At 38.3% G+C, this 22042-nt stretch overlaps 1 protein-coding gene across 1 annotated transcript in view; it reads left to right on the top strand.

Annotated features, from left to right (window-relative positions):
• The window catches only part of ENPP3 (ectonucleotide pyrophosphatase/phosphodiesterase 3), a 98533-nt gene that overhangs the window by 64591 nt on the left and 11900 nt on the right, over nucleotides 1–22042 (top strand). The window contains exons 20-23 of the mRNA XM_006885024.1: nucleotides 3112–3266; nucleotides 13586–13721; nucleotides 16872–16949; nucleotides 19572–19704. Coding sequence (XP_006885086.1) covers nucleotides 3112–3266; nucleotides 13586–13721; nucleotides 16872–16949; nucleotides 19572–19704 — 502 coding nt within the window. The remainder of the gene's footprint in view (nucleotides 1–3111; nucleotides 3267–13585; nucleotides 13722–16871; nucleotides 16950–19571; nucleotides 19705–22042) is intronic.

Below are 22042 nucleotides of genomic sequence, written 5' to 3'. Positions count from 1 at the left end.
ACTATGTACAACAGCCCTAAACTCTGCTCTGTCCTGTGCCAACTGCACCATCTCCGATACACACATACCGATTACCCCAATCACTGAATCTATCCATCTCATAGAGGGCCTTCCCTTCCTGTGCTGTCCCTCCACCCTACCAAGCATGATGTCCTTCTCCAAGGACTGGTCCCTCCTTATAACATGTCCAAAGTATGTTAGATGAAGCCTCAGAATCCTTGCCTCCAAGGAGCAGCCTGGTTTAACCCTTTCCAGGATGAATCTGTTTGTTTTCCCAGCAGTCAAACGTACCCTCAGTACTCTTCTCTAGCACCACAGCTCAAAGGCATCAATTCTTCTTCTATCCTCTTTTGTCATTGTCTAACTCTCTGATGCACAACAAGTGATTGCAAAGACCATGGTCTGTATCAAAGGCACCATAGTCTCCAGAGAGACACCATTGCTCTTCAGTACTTTGGATAGGTCCCTAACAGCAGACTTTTTCATGGCAATACGAATTTCCTGGCTACTGGTGCCGAGAGTGTTGACTGTGGAGCCAAGTAAACGAAAGCTGTGTACAATCTCAATCTCTTCACCATCCATCCTGATACTGCCAATTGGCCCAGTGGTGAGAATCTTTGTCTTCTTGACATTGAGCCTCAATCCATATTGGAGGCTGGAGTCCTTGACCCTCTGCAGCAAGTGCTTCAGGTCCTTCCCACTTTCAGCAAGGAGGGTTGTGTCATCTGCATATCGCAGATTGTTTATAGATCTTCCACCAATCTTGACCCCACATTCCTCCTCATAGAGCCCAGCCTCCCGGATAATCTGTTCTACATACAGGTTGAAAAGGTATGGAGATAGGACACATCCCTGGCATATGCCCTTCCCAATTTTGAACCACGCAGTGTTTCCTTGCTCTGTTCTGGCGACTATATAAGTTATCATTACATACATTTTTGTTCTCAATTATCCTACTTATTAATATATACATTTTATTAATATTTTAACTAGAATAAAATAGTGAATTAATAAAATGCCTACTGTCTTTGCACCTAGCATTAACCAATATTCTAACAAAATTATTTTTGGTCATTTATGAATTTTATGGACATGTAGCTGTTGATTGCCTTCGAGTTGAGCATGACTCATCACGACCCTGTGAACAAAAGGCCAGAAGCCACATTATAACTATCAACATTTATCAACGTTCATAGAGTTTCTGGAAGCATGTTGTTTAGGAAGTGGAGGAATATATACTTTAGCTTAGCAGTGTAAGTAAATTGAATGATATTCATTGCATTATTCTATCACCCATCTTCTTCACCCCCATGACTAAGTATTGATTTTCCCATGTTTTAATGGCGACTACTTAAAAGCATTTCATGTGCATCTGCAGAACAGTCTTACGGTTAGATGCGTGAACTCTTAAGTTCGTATTTAGCTTCCACCAATTACTAACAATATGACTAGGGGAAATCTATTCTAGAATTTATAAAATAGGGGTACCTACTTTGTACATTCTCTTGTTAATATTGGGTGCTGTTGAGTCTCTTTTGTTGTTGTTGTGTGCTGTCGAGTAACCTGCAACTCACAGCAACACTATATACAACAACTCTGAAGCCTTTCCTGTTCTGAGCCAGTCTCACTGACTGCGACACACATAATCCCATTGCCCCAGTTACCATGTCAATCAATTTTATTCAAGTTCTTCCTCTCCTGCACCATCCCTCCACCCTTCCAAACATGATTCCCTTCTCTAAGGACTGGTCTCTCTTGGCCATGTGCCTAAAGTAGGTGAGACGGAATTTCAAATTCCTCTCCTCCAAGGAGAAACTTGGTTGCACCCTCTCCAAGACTGCCCTATTTGTTCTCCTGGTGGTCCATGGTATGTTCAAATACTCTTCTCTAGCACCACAACTCAAAGCCATTCATTCTTCTTCTGGCTTCCTTAGTCATTGTCCAGCTTTCTGATACATAGCAAGTAATTGCAAAGACTGTGGCATGGATCAGGAGCACCTCAGTCTCTAGACTGACATCATTGCTCTTTAGCACTTTGGAGAGGTCTTGGGCAACAGACTTCCCCTGTGTAATTTGTTTTTTGATTTCCTGACTGCTTGGGCCAAGAGTGTTGATTGTGGAACCATGCAAATTGTAACTGTTAACAACAATAATCTCTTCTCCATTCATCAAGATTGAACATGAAGTACATGAGAATACATTTTTACAAAATTTTTATATCTTTCCTGTGAAGTTATACCATGATTCTTGCAAATCATATCCTTTTGAATATATGCCTTCTAAAAAGAAGATACATGCTTTTGAATCCTGGTGTTAGTGAAGAATACTGAATATTCAACTGCCAAAAGAACAAAAAAGTCTGTCTGACAGGAAGTTTAATCAAGTTGGTCCTCAGAGTCAAGGATGGTGATATTTCATCTGAAAAACGTTAGGCATGATGTCAGGAAAGGCTAGTCCTTGGAAAAAGATGATGATGGTGGGAAAGGTGGGGCATCAGAGTAAAAGGCTCAAAAGATGGCCTGACCCAGTGCCTAACAATGGGCTTGAGTATGGTACAGAGCGCGCAGATGGTGTAGGTAGGACTAAGTCCCTATTTGTTGTTCATGAGTTCATTTGGAGTCCTGGTCAAATGGACAGCATTTAACAACAACATTTCCTTTGGATGTTGATATTTTCATATTTCTATTATGTCCTGTGAGCTGTAAAAATGAATAGACAGAGGGAGCAGGCTTCAGGCCCTTGCATAGTTTTATGCTTGGCCAATTTACTTGTTAAATTTTATTCCATCTATGACATGGAATAATAATGTCAACTTGGGACTGCTATAAGACTTGAAAGACATTATGTAAAATATGTATTAGAGTGCTTTATACATACTAAGCCATTAGATTTAAACGTAAAACCCTGATTGCCATTGAGTTAGAACCAACTCACGATAGCTGATCCTCCAGCAGGTTTTCCGAGACCGAATCGCAAAGGAGGGGATTTCTCATCCTTCTGCAGAAGCACCTGGTGAATTCCAACTGCCTGCCTTGGGAAGGGCAGCCTACTCACTGCACACAAGAATTTTCTGATTTTACATCCATGTTTATTTTGTTATTTTAATTTTAGTAACAGCAACAGAGAAAGAAAATATGCCATTTGGGAAGCCAAAGGTCATACAGGAGAACAAGGAACACTGTCTTCTTTACCAAAGAGAATATGTGAGTGGATTCGGAAAAGCCATCAAGATGCCCCTGTGGACCTCCTACACCATCCGTAAGCCAGTAAGTCTCAGTCTCTTGTCTAGTGCTAGAAATAGTGAATGATGTGAGAATTCCTGAGTGGTTGATATAACTAAAAGGTAAGAGTGTCAAATCCATCCACAGTTGCCTCGGACGAATGACCTGATAAATCAAATTACTTCTGAAAAATCGGGGGTTTAAAACCCTGTAAAGCAAAATTTTACTCTAATAGACACAGGGCCACTATGCATTGGAGTTGATCTTCTTGTTATGTACCATCAAGCTGGAACTAACTGATGGTATCATAGCTGTCCCTCTGGTGGGTTTTTAGAAGCAGTTGATCGAGTGGGAGGAGATTGCCCATCCTTCCCTCATGGAGCAGCTTGTGGATTTGAACCATGTGCCTTCAGGATTGCAGCACAGTTTCTTAACACTGGGCCACCAGAGCGCCTTACTGTTTCATGTTCCAAGAGTCAAAGTTTCATTTGCAGTCGAGTTCACCTAGAATTCCCTAGCTCGTGTTGTGTAAGACGAAGCTCTAAGTGTAAAATAAAGGTGCACGTAAGTATAATATTGTATTTTGAAATAAAGGAAAGTTTACAAGGCAACTGGCCAATTGATAAGGCTGGTAGAAAAGAACATTTTGAACAGAGGCCACAGGAAGTACAAAGGCACAAAGTCATTGTACAATTTACAAGTGTAGGGGAGACACACCTAGAAAGCGATAGTAAACTAGATGAGGAAAATTTATTCCAGATTATGAACTCATTTAAGGGAGCTCTGGTGGCCTAGTGGCAAAAAGCTGTGCTGCAATCCTGAAGACGTGTGGTTCGAATCCACTGCTCATAGCGACCCTATAAATGCTCTGCTGGAGGAGGAGGAATCTTCTCCTGTGCCTGTCGGATCTAACTCGACAGTACACAACAAGGAAAAAATGAAAAAGAGGATGAGACAGATGATTAACTCATTTAACAAACATTTTATAGTCTGCTGTGTGCTGGGGCAGGCACATGGAATACACTGTGAACAAGATGTAACTCTTCCCCTAATTCTTTAGCAAGACTGCACATGCATGTACAGGTTCACACATATATGTATTACCAATCACTCCAAACTGAGGCCAGGAAAACACTTGTTAAACCCTTTGCCAGTCTTCATCATCTGGAAAGTGCTTTTTCAGTAAATGCAGCTGGGACAGCTGACAAAGTATGAAGGAGAAAATGTTCAATTAGATCCCTACTGCGTGTCAGGTACAGCTCGTGGATGGTATAGTCAACACAATTTGCTGTTAGTTGACCAAAAGGTTAGATGTTCGGGTTAATCCAGAAGGACCACTGAGGAAAGGCCTTGGTGTCTTCATCTGAAAAATCAGCCATTAAAGCTGCTTTATCATTGTTATGTGTTGTTGAGTCACTTATGACTCATAGTGACCCTGTCCACAAAAGCTCTCAACCCTGCTCTATCCTGAGCCAAACTCACTGTCTCTGACACACCTACCCCCATTACCCCAGTTATTATGTCAGTCCATCTCATCTGGGGTATGCCTCTCTTGTGCTGTCCCTTGACCCTTCTAAGCATGATACTCTTCTCCAAAGACTGGCAGCTAAGCCACGTTGGATCCTTTATTAGATAGGGAAATATAAGTTAAAGCAAAAATAAAAATCTACTGAAATTCAATTTGAACATTCTTTGAGGATGTTGTTGTTGTGAAGTGCTGTCGAGTTGTAGGTGACTCATAGCGACCCTATAAATGAAAGTCCTGGACATCTGTGTGACTTTCATCCTCTCTCCAGGTTCATAGGGTTTCCAGAGGCAAGCTATTTACGGAAGTGGATGCCACTCCTGCTTCCGAGCTTGTTTTAACCAGGGAGAGCCACCAAACACTGTCTACCATGGATAACCATTATCATATTTGGCACAGCAGTGTCGCAGTGTTTAGTATCACAGCTCCCACAGGTTACCTCTGCATGGCAAGTGGACACACCAGGGCTCTACCACCTAGAAGAATGTTTGAACAAAAACAAAGAAGAAGAGGCTTGAGGACCGCGGGTTAGGAGTCACCCACTTTTGGCTTGGTAGCATCACTTTCAGTCCAGTAAGCCAACTAGGATTGGAATTATTTAATATATTTCCAACATAATAGCAATGCTTAGTAACTACTTAATGAATACATTCTAGGGCTTAATCATAACCAATATTTAAAAAAAAAAAAGAAACACAACTTTAAAATATAAAGCTCCTCTTCCAAATCACCATGTAAATAAATCAGAAAGTTGTTTTCCTAGAGATAATCTTAGCATTTTAAATTCAGAGTTCTTGCTAAGGACACAGACACTCAGCCTTTTTTTTTTTTTGTGCAAAGGAAGTGATTGGGTCTTATCCGGTTTGTCTACACTTCTTGTTCCAATTTAAGAATTTTGAGAAAAATGAGCATATTGTTCCACCATTAATCAAAGCTCTGTGTGTTCTGAAAGCAAACTGACGCTGACAACAGTAGTCATTGTGGCCACTGGGAACACAGTGCTAATGCTGTTATACCCCAATGCAGACAGATTTTATAGTAACCTGAGTATCCGTGTGGCTAGTAGCAACAGTTCTTTCTAAATCTTCACAATTTTCGGTTGATTATGATTTTCTTCAGAATGCCAAGTTTCTGAATATAATTTCTAGGTTGTTTTGGATTTTGTTTCTTTGAGGAGAGGGGTTATACCTTCAAGAAGGTCAGTTGTTATGTCACATTCAATTCTCTACTTGAGAAAGGTCGAGGGCAAGGAATTGTATAAAATTGAGGGGAATGTTTGTTTTTAATACTTTCCTCTAGTGTCTTGCATTCCTGAATTTTAAGAATTTTGGAGGAAACAGAGATAGTTAGATTTTAAGTGTGTTAACAGATAAAAAGTTTGGTACTATCTGAATATAGTTAGAGTTATTTAACTAGCTTCTTTGTTAGCTAAAGTTCTTGTCCTTTCGCTGATCCCACAGAACTTGTCTATTTCTCCCTCTTTGTGACAGGATGGAATTCTAGCAATTTTCTGCTTTCTAATTCAGAAATTACTCTGTTGGTATGTTGTGGTTCACGAAAATTACATACAAGGATGTTTTGAGACTCACATAAAAATGCTGTAAATCAGCTCTGTGTTTGAAGAATCAGACTTTAAATAAGCACTTTTTGGAATCTGGGCCCAATTGGCCTGCACCTCAATTTTTATAGAGCTTTTGTTTTTTTGTGGCTTTGGTGGGTTTTCTCATTTCTGCTGTTGTTATTATCTCCAAAGAGTTCTGGGGAAGTAGCTGTAACATGAAATCACGGTCTTGCAACAACTGCTTTCAAAGACATTAAGTTTAATCAGGCTGTGTGTGGACTTTGCTTCTTCTGGCCTTGTTCAGTAAAAAGATGGTAAATTCTGTTCTCAAAAATAATATATTCACTCAGGGTGGAGAGGGGGTTGTGTACAAATGTAGGAATTTTTCTTTTACTTTTCAAAGAGAGGAGCAAACTGGTAGGGGAGGGGTGGGCAGGGAATAAAATACAACAATGAATAAATGGAAATCCAAAATCTCTATAAATGTTCTTTAAAATTAATAATATAAAATAAAAAAGAATGCATTCAAATTTTATAAATAAATTAGTATAAAAATTTTAAAAAGATGGTAAATGTGGATATTTTCTGTTGCTAGGTAAAAAAATTGAAAAGCAAGACTTTGAAAATTGTTGTTGTTGTTGTTATGTGTCATCGAGTCGTTTGCGACTCATAGCGACCCTACGTACAACAGCCCTAAACTGTGCTCTATCCTGTGCCAATCTCATTGCCTCTGACACACCCATCCCGAGTACCCCAATCACTGAATCAATCCACCTCATAGAGGCTCTTCTCCTCCTGCGCTGTCCCTCCACTCTGCCCAGCATGATGTCCCTCTCCAAGGACCTATCTCTCCTTACAACATGTCCAAAGTATGTCAGGCAAAGCCCCAGAATCTTTGCCTCCAAGGAGCAGCCTGGTTTAATCCTCTCTATGATGAATCTGCTTGTTTTCTTGGCAGTCCATGGTACATTCAATACTCCAGCACCACAGCTCAAAGGCGTCAAATTCTCCTTCTATCCTCCCTAGTCATTGTCCAACTCTTTGATGCATAACAAGTGATTGCAAAAACCATGGCCTGTATCAGGCGGACCTTAGTCTCAAGAGAGACACCGTTGCTCTTGAGTATTTTGGAGAGGTCCCTAACCGCAGACTTTCCCATCGCAATACGTTTTTTGATTTCCTGGCTACTGGTGCCAAGAGTGTTGACCGTGGAGCCGAGCAAACTGAAGCTGTGAACAATCTCAATCTCTTTGCCATCCATTCTGATGCTACCGATTGGTCCAGTGGTGAGAATTTTTGTCTTCTTGACATTGAGCCTCAGTCCATATTGAAGGCTGCAGTCCTTGACCCTCTGCAGTAAGTGCATGAGGTCTTCCTCAGTTTCAGCAAGCAAGGTTGTGTCATCTGCATAATGCCGATTGTTGACAGATCTTCCACCAATCCTAACGCCACACCTCTCCTCATAGAGCCCCGCCTCTCGGATAATCAGCTCTGCATACATGTTGAAAAGGTATGGAGACAGGACACATCCCTGATGTACACCCTTCCCAATTTTGAACCATGCAGTGTTGCCCTGCTCTGTTCTGACGACTGCCTCTTGGTCCAAGTATAGGTTTTGCATTATTACGATTAAATGTTCTGGGATTGAAAATTTTAGACATTTAATATGGAACGAAAAGTGGAAGCAAGCCTAGTCTATTTTTAATATGCACATATATACCCATTTATATAAATATATATATGTAAAAGTCAGGAACATGTCCTCTCTCCATATCTTTTCAATCTATACTGCAAAAAAATCGTCCCCAAGGCTGGGCTTTTTGATGAGGAGGAATGTAGCATCAGGATTGGCTGAAGACTCATCAGCAACCTGTGTTATGCAGATGACACAACCTTGCTTGCTGTAACTGAGGAAGATCTGAAGCGTTGTCTGCAGGAGGTCAAGAACTGTAGTCTTCAATATGAATTGCATCTCAACATTAAGAAGACAAAGACTCTTGCCCCTGGGCCAATTGTCAATACCCTGACAGATGGAGAAGAGATTGATGCTGTTAACAATCTCAGCTTGCTCAAATCCACAATCAACACCCTGGGCACCAGCAGTCAGTAAATAAAAAACAAACTGCACTGGGAAGTCTGTTCTCAGGGACCTCTCCAAAGTGCTTAAGGGCAATGATGTCAGTCTGGAGACTAAGGTGTGCCTGATCCAGACCATGGTCTTCACATTTACATACCATACATCAGAGAGCTGGACAATGACTAAGGAGACAGAAGACTTGATGCCTTTGAGTTGTAGTGCTTAAGAAAATTGTTGAACATACCATGGACCACCAGGAGAACAAAGAAATCTGTCTTGGATCTTGTCAGAGATTTTGAAGCTCCATCTCACATACTTTGGGCACATGCCCAGGAGGGATTGATCAGTCTTTAGAGAAGGACATCATGCTTGGAAGGATGGAGGGACAGTCCAGGAGAAGACAACCTAGATGAAATTAATTGACAGAGTAACTGGGGTAATGGGCGTAGGTGTGTTAGCGTCAGTGAGTCTAGATCAGGATAGAGCAGGGTTCAGAGCTATTGTATATAGGGTGGCAATCATAGCTGACTCAATGGCACATAACAAAAAAACAGGTGTAAACAAGACTATATAATGGAATTTAATTTAGGGAGCACTGGTGGCCTAGAGGCAAGAAGCTGTGCTGCAAACCTGAAGGCACACAGTTTTAATCCACTACCTGCTTTGTGGGAGAAGGATGGGAGAAGTCTCTTCCCATGTGATTAACTGCCTCTAGAAACCTGTGGAGGCTCAGAATGGTTCAGTTCCAACTGGATGGTACACAAGAACAACATAGCTTATTTTATTATCTTTGATATTCTAAATTACTAAATTCCTTATATTCTAAATTATTAAATCATGTTTATGTTAATCTTTCAGAACTAGAAAGTTTACTCTGCTGCAAAAAAATGAACTTAAAAAGAACTTTTCCCCTTTCAAAATAAAGAAATAAAATTACAAGAGCAAGGGAGGATATTCTAAAATGTAAATATTGCTGCTATTAGGTGCTTTCAAGTCAGAACCAAGTAATAGCTGTTTATCCAGAAGGTTTTTCAGAGGCTGTAAATTGCACAGAAGTGGATTGTCCATCTTTCTCCACAAGAGAAACTGGTAGATTTGAACTACCTACTTTTGTACTGGCAGCCAACTCCTTACCACTAGGTGACCAAAGCTCATTCAAAATATACACAGTTATTATTTAAATGTTGTTGTTATCATGCACCATAGAGTCGGAATGAACCCATAGCTGGGTTTTCTCTGAACCCCGTGGTGGGTTTTCAGAGGCAGTAGTCACACGGGAGGAGATTATTTAAAATAAAGAATAATAAATGTACATAGTTATTGTTTTATTATAAGGCAAGACCATAAAAGCTCAATCTTCAATAAATAATGTTTATTTGGCTTTCCCATCCATCCTATAGATAAGAAAGTTCTAGGACTTCAATGAAAAGGATTTTGTTCTCTGTTTAATTTCACTTTTCCATCTTTGTTTATTATTGACTGACTCTTAAAGAATATATAGGAGATACATATATACATATATACACACACACACACACACACACACACACACACACACACACACATATATATATGAGGGAGCTCTGGTGGCAGAATATACATATGTATTTGATAGTGAGCTCAGATTTTATCTGATGATCTAAGTTCTATCATTTTTAAAAATTTTTTATTCATTGGCTTAAAAAAGTTTGAGGAACCTTGAAAAGATAGCAAGATTGGAGTATGTGTGTTCCTCTGTGTGTGTGTGTGTGTGTGTGTGTAGTTGTGGTGGTGGTTTACTATTTTCCTTTCTTAGACCAAGACTCAGAAGTGACTTATCTATACTTCCCTTCCATCTCTCAAGAGAGCGACAAGAGTCCACGATTAAGGCTGCATAGTGGAATGTACTTGGGGCTGTGGGAGGGGTGCGGGGAGGGTATTGTGTAACGGGAAGGGAGTGTTTCTTTTACTTTTAAAAGAGAAGAGTGAACTGGGGAGGGGGGGCGCGGGAGGTCTGGGCGGGGAGAGAAGTGCAGCAATGAATGAAAGGAAATTGAAAATCTGTGTAAATGCTCATTAAAATTCTTTTAAAAAAAGAGAGAGAGCTACCTGGTGGCTTAGCGGTAAGGAATTGTGCTGCTGATGCAAAAGCATGCCACTGGAATTCACTGCCATTCCATTTCCTGCCTCTGAAAACCCGCTGGAGTGTCAGCTATATGTCACTCCCAACTTAGTGGTATTCAACATTTATTACATAATGTCATTTTTGCCAATAGATCATATCCTGTCTTTTGCAAGTCTTGATGTATTTAAATTAAGGAGCTCAAGTCCCAAGATCTTCAGAAAGCAGGAAAATATATAACATGTTTTAAAAACGACTTTCTGGCTCAAGATATTATGGCCTATATTTATTACAATCCTAAATCTGTGCCACATAGAGAAAGTAATAAACATTTTTGCTAAACTAAATGGTTTACTCATAGTTTCTACAGTTAATTATTTCAATTAGAAAATAAAATTCCATGTTGGATTGAGGTTTAGGTTAAAGAGTTTAATAATTCTTAATATTTTCCTAGGAACTATTACCATTTATTCATTTCATATTATAATAAATATCACATTTTTACAATTGTGATTGTTGGAATATAGTAATTTAATTCTCTAGGAGCTCTTGTGGTCTAGTGGGTAAGGAATTTTATAGCCAGCATAAAAGTAGATGGGTCAAATCCACCAGCTTGTCTGTTAAAGGTGGACAGTCCCCTCCTGTATGATTTATAGCCTCTGAAAACCTACTAAAGGGTGAGCTATGAGTTGGTTCCTACTAAACAGCAATGAGTATTTATGTATTTCATTCTCTTTATGTTATGGAAAATGTATTTATGGCCACTCTTGTGTATTTTATATTTCTACAAGAACCACTAGATGTATGAAATGAAATGTTGGAAAAAATGTTAAAGATATAATAAAAGTTTATTTTATTTCCCTAAAAGAAACTTTTCCAATCTGACCTAATATTTAATATTGGCATCTGCTCTAAATAATGAGCCTGAGAAGAGTCTTTACATTCAGTATATAGAATTTTATGTAATCTCATTGGTGACTTGTTTTTGTTGTTGTTGTTGTATGCCATTGAGTCAGAATCGAGCCATCCTTGACTCTCCAGTGAATTTCCAGTCAGTAAATCATAGGGAGGAGATTGCCCATCTTTCTTTCATGGAGCAGCTGGTAGACTTGAACCACTTACCTTTGCATATTGTCTTACCATTAGACCACCAGAGCTCCTTAATGGTAGTTTGTTGTTGTTGTGTGCCATTGAGTTGGAAATGACCCATAGCTGACCCTCCAGTAGGTTTTCAGAGGTAGTAAATCACATGGGAAGAGACTGCTCATCTTTCATGGATGTGAACCAGGTGCCTTTGAGTTGGCAGTGCAACTCCTTACCGCTAAACCACCAGAAATTGATAGCTTAGTGGCAAGAAATTACTCTTTCAATCCAAAGAAATGTGGTTGGATTTACTGCCTCTAAAACTTGCTGAAGAGTCAGCTATGTGTCAGCTCCAGCTCAAAGGTACGTTAAAACAACATCAACAACATTATTTTCAAATTGGGGCACTTGCTTTCCACATGTTGTACCTTGTATTCTTAAGGCTGGCAAACCCTCTGCTTCAGCCTCTCCAAAGATTAAGTATACTGTCTGGCTCTGTTTATGGAATTTCGACCTACTTGCTTGTTTCCAGCCCTTTTCACATCCTTTGTCTTTAGAGAATCCAAGTTCTAAACCCATCTGGGGTTCTACAACAGAAATCTGCTTTTCCCAGAGGCTCTTGGATGTCAGTGTTTGCCTACCTACAAGACAGCTTGCCATTACTTAATCTGCTTTCTAGGTTCTAAAAATGTCTTGTTGACTCTCATATGTCTTTACCATGGCTGCCATTTTAGTAGAAGAGAGTGGAAATGATAGTAGGGTTGAACAGAAAGAAATATTTGTGTTCAATAGTCTACGTTGTATTTACCCTTTATTTTTCAAATGGAGTGTTATGGGATGTTAGGAGTTGTTATTGTGTGCCATCCAGTCCAGTCGACTCATAGCTGGCCCTCTAGTAGGTTTTCAAAGGCTGTAAATCTCATGGAAGAAGATTGTCCATCTTCCCCTCATGGAGCGACTGGTGTATTCGAACCTCAAGTCTTTGAGTTGGCAGTATAACTCCTTCCTGGTAAGCCATCAGAGCTCCAAATGTTAGGGGTGCAGCACTAAATGGTTTTCCTTAGACACTCTTTGTCTTCAGTTCTCACCTACAATGTACCCAAACATGGCGGTTTGTTGTTTTGGAAATGTACAGTTGCCTTTTCTTTTGTGAATTATTCACATATATTTTATATACTATATCTAACTTTTTGCTTTTAATGCAAAGTAGTGAATGCAGCAAAGACATTCTAATTTACCCTTCTCATGTGAATTAATTTAAGTTTTATTAAGGAAGAAGTCATATCTGTGTAGTTAGAGGTCATATAAATAAAAATATCTCTGGAAACAATCAAATTAGAATAAAAATGCTCAGTTACCCATTATGACTGCTGATCAAAACATAATGGTGACATAATATTCCAGGGAGCACATTTATAGAATGAATGTCTCCTAGTACCTAAGTGAGTATACAGCCTTTTACTAGGATTACCAAGAAAATTATAGAAAATATATTATATACTGAAAAATTGAAGAAATTAAATATAGTTACACATTTGTTGAAATCTTCAAACCACTATAGATTTTTTAAGTTAATCTCACGTTGGTTAGATGTCCTTACTAAGTTAAAGACATCTTAATGCCATATTTTTTAAATAAACGATTTCTGTTTTATACCAACTTTTTCTTTACAAGTACAATGTGTATCCAGACTCAGCAGTTAGATCCTGAAAAGAATTGTGGATTTTAGAAAGAGCTTCCATTACTCCTCTGCTCTCCATGCAGGTTTTTACTTTCCTAATATTTCTTTCTAAGGTGTGTTTGATTTGCCTTCCTAGTAGCCTTACCCTGAAGGGAACCACAGAACAAAACATTGCTGAAGACATCCCTTTCCATTGCTTACGTGGACCTGATTCACTAAGAAAATAGGAAAAGGTGAAATGAAAAACATTCTAGGGAAGTTTCAAACCATATAAGGAAACGGGTGAGCCACAGCTGTGGACATAGATTTTTTTTTTCTTCCTTTTTCTTTCAACAGGGAGACACATCGCCTCTTCCTCCTGCTGCCCTAGACTGTCTGCGGCATGATGTCAGGGTCGCTCCTTCTGAGAGCCAAAAATGTTCCTTCTATTTACCAGACGTGAATATCACCCACGGCTTCCTCTATCCTCCTGGTCAGTAGAACTCTTTTAGAGCAGTAGCTCAGAAAGCCCTCATCAGCTGGATGTGGGCATGTGTCTTAAACATATATTCTCCACCAAAACAACCTGCTTGGGTTAAACAAGCTGCCCAGGAGGTTTCCAGTGGTTGTGGACTGGCCAGAAGCTGCCCAGCAGCTAAAATAAAGTCTAATAAATTTTGCAGCATGAACCACAAAGCAGCTCTAATCTGGTCCAGATGCTCAGAGGGTTCGTCAGGTTTAAGTTTAATTATAAAACTGAAGATTCTTTGGAGAGGGGCACAGGCCATCTAAAAACAAAACAAAGCCGAACATTTGTTCTGGCTACTGCCCAGCTCAGGTCTGGACTGAGCCTGAAGCTGTGCCTGTGAAAAGAAATCAGACCAGAATCTGGACTCTCACTCCTACTGGGTGTCCAGCAGTTTTAAATAGTGTATTAAGAAGCTGATTAAAGTTTACGTTTTTGTGGAAAACATCTCTCTTGGGGATGTCAAAACTCAGTATGATTTTTTTTCCAAAACTAGCATGTCTTTCCTGCTTAGCCATTTTCATTAACTTGCCCAACAGATTTGAGCCATAGCAGCTCCAGGAAGTTGGTTTTACTTCATTTTTCTTTGGTCCGTGAACAAATGCGGTCAATTTGTAAACTCGTAATTTAGAGATTCAGAGATTTAGAGTGAGGAAAATATGTAAGGTAAACAGGTAGCACATCCTTTAAAAATCCCTTTTACAGAAATGCAGGATAAGGTTGAGCAGTCTCCTTCTGTGAGATTGACTGCCCACCAGAGGGTCAGCAATGGGTTGGTTCCAACTCAACAACAACAACACAGAAATAGGATAACGAAACCGATAGTTAAGTATCTTGATGTAATTAACATATCTAGAACTAATAAACTCTAGAATAGTTAAAAAACATTGTTAATATATGTTTTTAAATTGAAACTACAGTTTTAAACCATTAGATATTGTTTGAGATGTGAATGTTTGCTTTGATAAGAGGAAAATGAAATAACTAAGCAACAAATATTAAGAGGAAAATAAAATCCTCTCTACCATACACTCCAGATTGATCCTGGAGAGAGTTAAACTGGGCTGCTCCTTGGAGGCAAGGATTCTGAGGCTTCATCTGACATACTTTGGTCATGTTGTAAGGAGAGACCGGTCCTTAGAGAAGGACATCATGCTTGGGAGGGTAGAGGGCAGGCGCAGGGGGGGAAGGCCCTATAGGAAGTGGATTGATTCAGTGACTGGGATAATGAGTATGTCAGAGACAATGAGATTGGCACAGGACAGAACAGCGTTTAGGGCTGTTTACACAAGGTCGTTTATAAGTCGCAAGAGACTGGACGGCACATAACGACAACAACCATACACTCTAGCTAATACTGAAAAAATTCTTATATATTACCTGACAAATAATTTTGTTTTTTACAATTTTAGATCTCAGTATTAAAGAGAAGTATTTATTGATATTTTTATAGCCTTGATCTCCATGTACAATCTTATAAGAAAAAGACATTTCTTGTTTTTTGTTGCCAACCCACCAGATTCTGGTATATGTATTGAGACACAGATCCAAGTGTATATTAAATATAAAAATAATATAGCAAACATTAAAATGTTTTCAGCTCTTAATACAGACATTTTATGAGATAAAACATCATGTGTCAAATCAAACATGGAAGGACCAGAGCCTTTGCCCATAAGACACAGCTGAGATTCTAGGCTGGACAGTGTGGATTCAGAGCACCCATGCTTACCATTCACCATGTTAGAGTAACGTTCATCTATTCTCAGAACTGATCATGTGCAGTGTTCCTGTCACTCATCTTTACCCCAAAGAAATTTTATTATGAAACAGTATTATTTATAAAAGGCTTTGTGGTTTTTTCCACATTAAATAACTATGCATCCATATCTGGCATTATATCCTTTTTCTAGGATTGCCATGACACATTTTCATAAGTGTGGTGACTTCAAACAATGCAAATTTATTAGTTTACAGTTCTAAGGCCAGAAGCTTGAAACTGAGGGCTCAACAGGGTCATGCTTTCTCAGAGGCTCCTAGAAGGAATGGTTCCTTGTCTTTTCTAAATTCTGGTGGTTGCCAGTGTTACTTGGCTATAGATGCCTCACTCCAGTCCCTGCTTGTTCTTTTTCATCGCCTTCTCTTGAGCATTTATTCTCTTCTCCAATGTTCCACACCTTTCTCTTTAGCAACATCACTTAATGGATTAATGCTACACCGTAAATTCACCATAATCTCATCTCAAATGCTAAATTCAATTACATCGGCAAAGATCCTCTTTCTAAATAAAGTAACATTGGCAGAACCCAGGAGTTCAGACACAGACATATCTTTTTGAGTAGTCACCATTCAACCTACCATAGATAATCAAATGAATACAACTCCCTGCATTATTGATGAACCTCTGCTAAATAGTGCATAGTATTATGATAAAGTTGGCACTGATTTAATATTTTTAAATTCACAATCAACATTCTTGACCAGCAGTCAAGAAAACAAAAGATGTGTAGGGTTGGGAAAATATTCTACCAACGACCTCTCTAAGATGTTAGGAGCAATGATGTTAGTTTAAGAACTATGGTGCACCTGATTCAATCTATAGTCCTTTCAATTACTTGTTAGGCATCTGAAAGTTGGAAGATCACTAAGGATGACAGAATAATTGATGACTTTGAGTTGTGGCTTTATAGAAGAGTGTACTGGCTAGCTCATGGGAAAAGAACTAACAAATATATCTTAGAGAAGGTGCAGCCAGGGTGCTCCTTGGAAGCAAGGATGGTGAGGCTTTTTCTCACATATTTTGGGCATATCATTAGGTGGGGCCAGTCCTGGAAAAGGACACCATGTTTGGAAAGGTAGAGAGTCAGTGAAAGAGAGGAAGACTCTTAACAAAATGGTTTGACACAGTGACTGCCACTATGGGCTCAAATATATCAGAGATGAGGATGGGACAGGATGGGGCAAGGTTCAGATCCATTGCTTACGGGGTATCTATGAGTCAGGGTTGACTTGATGACACTTACCAGGAACAACAACACGCAGAAATAAGCCTTTTATGCTACATATCATAGTGGTTGTTTAAATGGTTACATTTAATAAAATGTCTTTATTTTACAGGAAACAATAGAACTTCTGAAAGTCAGTATGATGCTTTAATTACAAGTAATTTTGTCCCTATGTATGAAGAATTTGAAAGTAAGTATGTTTTTATATTATCTTTAAAAAGACTAAATGTTTTCCTGAATTCCCAAATTCAGCACACCTTTACTGCAACTTGTTCCAGATGGTAAGAACTATATTGTTCTATATTTTAAATCTAGGTATAGGAAGGATTCCTGGCATAGTTTTCTTTTGAACGTACTTTTAGTTGTGATTGCTTTGTTGTTCGAATTTGGATAACTTATTTTCAATCTCCAATTTAACTACTCACTACTTATGTGTCTGTTTATTGTAACATGATAACTTATGTGTTGCTGTGATGCTGGAAACATCAAAAGAAGATAGAGAAATTCACAGAGTCACTGTATCCAAAAAATGGATCAACATTCAGCCATTTCAGAGAGTAGCATGTAATAGAAAAACATGATGATAGTGAAAGGAAGAAGTCCAAGTTGCAATGAAGGCACTGGTTAAAATCAAGTCTTTGAGATCTGATAATCGAGTTGTTTCAACAAAAAGAGATAATGCTGGAGTTTTTCTTTGGTCTGTGCCAAGGAATTTGAAAGATAGCTACCTGGACAACCATTAAGATTTATATAAGTGCCAATTCCAAAGAAAGGTGACACATTATTTGTGAAAATTATTGAACAATATTAATAATGTGATAAGTAAAATTATTCTAATTCAAGATGATAATTAAAAAATGGTTATGTCAGAACATCAACAAAGAACTGTTAGAAATTCCAGTCAGATTCAGAAAAGAATGCAGAATGAGATATATCATTGGTGACCTCATAAGGATTATTGCTGAAATAGCACACCAGAACAATATTTGCTTGTGTTTATTAACTGTGAAAAGGAATTCAGCTGTGTGGATCATATAGATCAAAACAAACTATGGATGATTTGGGGAAGATAATATCTGATATTTCCAAAATACTTAATTGTGCTCACACAGAACTTGTACATAGGACAAGAGGCAGTGGTTTGAACAGAATATGTGTATGTGCCATGATTAAAACCAAGAAAGATGTGCATCAGGGTGATATCCCTTTCAGCAAACTTAATCTATACACTGAGCAAATAATTTCACCAACTGGGACATATGAAGAAGAACAAGGCATCAGGATTGAAGAAAGATTGATTAACAATTTGGAGATGACACAATCCTGCTTGCTGAAATCAAAGAACATTTGCTGATAATAATCTTTGGTCCCAAGATCTACAGTGTTCCATATGAATTATGTCTCAATGTACAGAAGGCAAAAATCCTTCCCTCACAACTTGACAATAAGTAATATCATTAGAGAAAAGATTAAAATTATCAAGGATTGTATTTTACTTTGATCCACAATCAATGCTTATGGAAAAGACATTTTAAGGACTAAAATTTGACTGACCTAATATATGGTACCTTTAATAATCTCATATTCATTTGAGGAATCTTGATGACGTGTGGATTAAGTGTTGGACCACTAACAAAAATATTGCGTGTTTTATCAGTTGCTCCATAGGAGAAAAATGTGGCAACATGTTCCTGTAAAAATTTTTAATGTCAGAAACCCTGTGGAACTGTCCAATTCTCTTCTAACGGTCACTGTTGACAGTCATTGTTGTTGTGAATTGTAGAGTCAGAACCAACGCATAACTGAACCTCCAGCCCATTTTCAGAGGCAGTAAATTGAACAGAAAGAGAACATTCATCTTTTTTCCCCCATGGAGCAGATGGTGGATTTGAATTGCTTGTCTTTGCATTGGCAACACAAGTTCTTATCACTAAGCCATCAGACTCCTTGTTGGAGCCCATAGGGCCATTCGAGAGTCAGAATAAATTCATCAGCAGTGGGTTTGGTCATACTCAAGGGAAAACTGGATAACAAATAAGGAATAATAAAAAAGAATTCATGAATATGAATTATGATATAGACTAAGAATATTGATATATGAACACATTATCCTCCCTCACCCCCCAAACACATTGTCTTTAAAGAATTACAACATAGAATGTTTTTTAGAAGAGAAAGTGGTAGGACTTTATATCATTTACTTTGGACATTTAATCAGGAGGACCATTTCCTTGAGAGGAACATCATGCTCGGTAATTAAAGGATCAGTGAAAAAGAGGAAGACCTCTTTTAGAGATCGATGCAGTGGCTTCTACAAAGGGTGAAGGTTATGAGGATGGCACAGGACCAGGCAGTGTTAATGTTATTGTATGTGGGGTCCCAATAGACTCAAGGCACCAAGTGATGCCATCTGACAACAATTTGACCATAAAGAGCTATTCACATATTTTACTAACACTCTAAATAGATGTTAAGTAATTGTCCCAAATGTCATCATTAACAAGGTAGTGATTTATTCTGACTATTCTTAACAATCACCCACTGCCCTCAAATCACCTTAATCCTAGGGAAGAATGTAGAAACATATTCAACTATAATGTCAAGACGGAAGTAACAACAGTAGCAAAAAGGTGTCATCAGTGTGTTTATGCATTTTTTGTTGGTTGTAGAATCTAGAAAATATTTTATAGATTTGCTAAATTAGCACTGCCAATTATTGAAACACAATTTGATGATAAATATTTAAATGTTATCTATAAAATATGGTTGAGATGGATACTTTAACACATTCTTGATTTTTTCTTTTTTAAAGAACTGTGGCAGTACTTTCACAGTGTTCTTCTCATAAGACATGCAGTAGAAAGAAATGGAGTAAATGTGATTAGTGGACCAGTATTTGATTATAATTATGATGGACATTTTGATGCTCCAGATGAAATTAAAGAGTAAGTAATATGAACCCAAATGAACTGTTTTTCATTTATCAATATGGCATCAGAGAAGAAAAATACAATACTTTCAATAAAAGCTCAGTACTTTAAATGTTATATAATACATTTATATACAGATTTACTATTGGCGACCTTGTATCTAATCTATTTAAGTATTTAGCAAATTTGCAAAAGGGTAAACTAATTGAGAAAAGAACAATGCTCCTAAAAAGTGTAGATATTTTTTTATTTAACAAGTTTCTAAAGTAATGGGAATGGGGAAAAAAAGTAAATATAAAAGTTAAGAAGAGAGAGCGCTATGTTCAATATGTTGTTGTTGTTGAGTGCCGTAGAGTCATAGACGACTCATAGCAACCCTATGAATGAAAGACCTGAGCACTGTTCATAGAGTTTCTGGAGGCAAGACATTTCGGAAGTAGATGCCACTCCTGCTTCCAAGCTTGTTTTAATAGGGAAGTTCCAACAAACACTGTCCATCATGGCATTTGGCACATTAATGCCACAGTGTTAGCATCACAGCAACCAGAGTTACCTCTGTACAGCAATGACGTAATTATTTTAAATGTTAGTTTTTAAGTGAAACAAAAAAAGATAATGAAACATTGATTACAAAATCTTTTTAAAGAATTGCCTTCTATGAGGTGGTTTGATTCAGTGACTTGGATAATTGGGATGGGAGGGTCAGAGACAGTGCGATTGGCACAGGACAGAGCAGAGTTTAGAGCTGTTGTTTATAGGGTCGCTATGAGTCACAGGCGACTCGACAGCACATAACAACAACAACAACATCTTACAGTTGTTTTTACACACTTCAGGTGAAAACTAAGGTAACTATCCCAAGAGGAATGGGAAGATGATAAAAGCATCTATCTCATAGGGAAGATTATAAGCTTCATTTTAAAAAGCTGGCCCCATTAAACTGTACTTCTTATACCAAACCTGATAATAATAATAATAATGGGTTACTGAGTACTAAGCAGCTTTAAATGTAACACTTGGGGATGGAGAATTTAGGAGATGAATTTCATTAAAAATATGAATAATGAGCGTACACAATTTCACTACATCCCCCTTGACTATATGAGGCAGTGATTTCCACTTATACTTTCTGATAAAGAAACATTTATGAAACCAGTTTGTCGCATGTGGACTTGTCTTTCTCCTGGCCCTTGTTCTTGTTTCAGTGTGTGCTAATCCTACCCTTCACATTAAATAATATTCCACAAAACAATGTTAAGTTCTCTTAGTTTCTGTTTATTGTTGTCATAGTGGCTGTAAACCAAGTGGGAGGAGATTGACCATCATTCTTCCCACACAGCAGCTGGTGGATTTGAACCACCTGCCTTTGAGTTGGCAGACCAACTCCTTACCCTCTAGACCAGCAAAGCTCCTTAGCTTCTGTTTAGAGATGAATAAATTGAGGCTCTTAGAAGTTCCACAAGGTTGAAGTTCCACAGTGAATAAGTAGAAAGGCCAAACTGTAAACACAAGCAGGTTTTGGAATCCACAGCAAGAGCATAATCCAAGATCCTTCATTTCAACCTCTGCTTTTTCTCATAGAAAAATGTCACTAAGAAATATAAAGCTGCAGAGGCTGCTTAAATGCAGTCATCCACCTCCCAGGATTTATTTTCTTGTTTTGGAGCTTTAGGGTATGATTTCATGAGATGTACTAGATAATGGGCCCCAAATCATATTTACTACTATATTCTTCTTCCTAGTTTATTGTGTAGTGCCTGGTATCTTAAAAGCTTGAAGCAACTATCCAAGGTACAACAGTTGGTCTCCATTTATCTGGAGGAACAAAGGGAGAGAGAGAGAGAGAGAGAGAGAGAGAGAGAGAGAGAGAGAGAGAGAGAGAGAGAGAGAGAAATATAGAAGGGAATAGATTGCATAGATTTGCTTTGATAAACATGAGTCCACAAGAAGTGGGTGGTGACCAGCTACCAATAATGATTATTTAAAACAAAGATTCTAGAGAAAAATTCTGGTTAAAATAGGGGGAAAGATAGTTAAGTACTCTAATATCTCACGAAATCCAAACTTTCTAAGCCATTGAGTCTGGATAACCCCCCTAAACTGTTACACTGACAAAAATCTTTAGACCTTGAACCAAAATATTTTCTGTGGTCTTTAGAACAAACAATAAATTAGCTCCTTTAGTAAATGCTATTTGCGTTGAACCTTATGCCCTTTTGGAGAACAAACTATATGGGGTCAAGTTGAAAACTCAGATGTGAGGTAGAAAATTTAGGGAACAGTGAGGTGGTTAGTGGGTAAGGAATAATTCAGAAAACACAAGAAAGAATAACTTCTACCAATTGAAGAATGT

The sequence above is a fragment of the Elephantulus edwardii genome, unplaced genomic scaffold (genome assembly GCF_000299155.1).
Source record: "Elephantulus edwardii isolate Elephantulus edwardi_28Jun2011 unplaced genomic scaffold, EleEdw1.0 scaffold00039, whole genome shotgun sequence".
Classification (NCBI taxonomy): Eukaryota; Metazoa; Chordata; class Mammalia; order Macroscelidea; family Macroscelididae; genus Elephantulus; species Elephantulus edwardii.
Note: the sequence above shows the minus strand (reverse complement) of the source record. Positions and strands in the feature narration are given on the sequence as shown.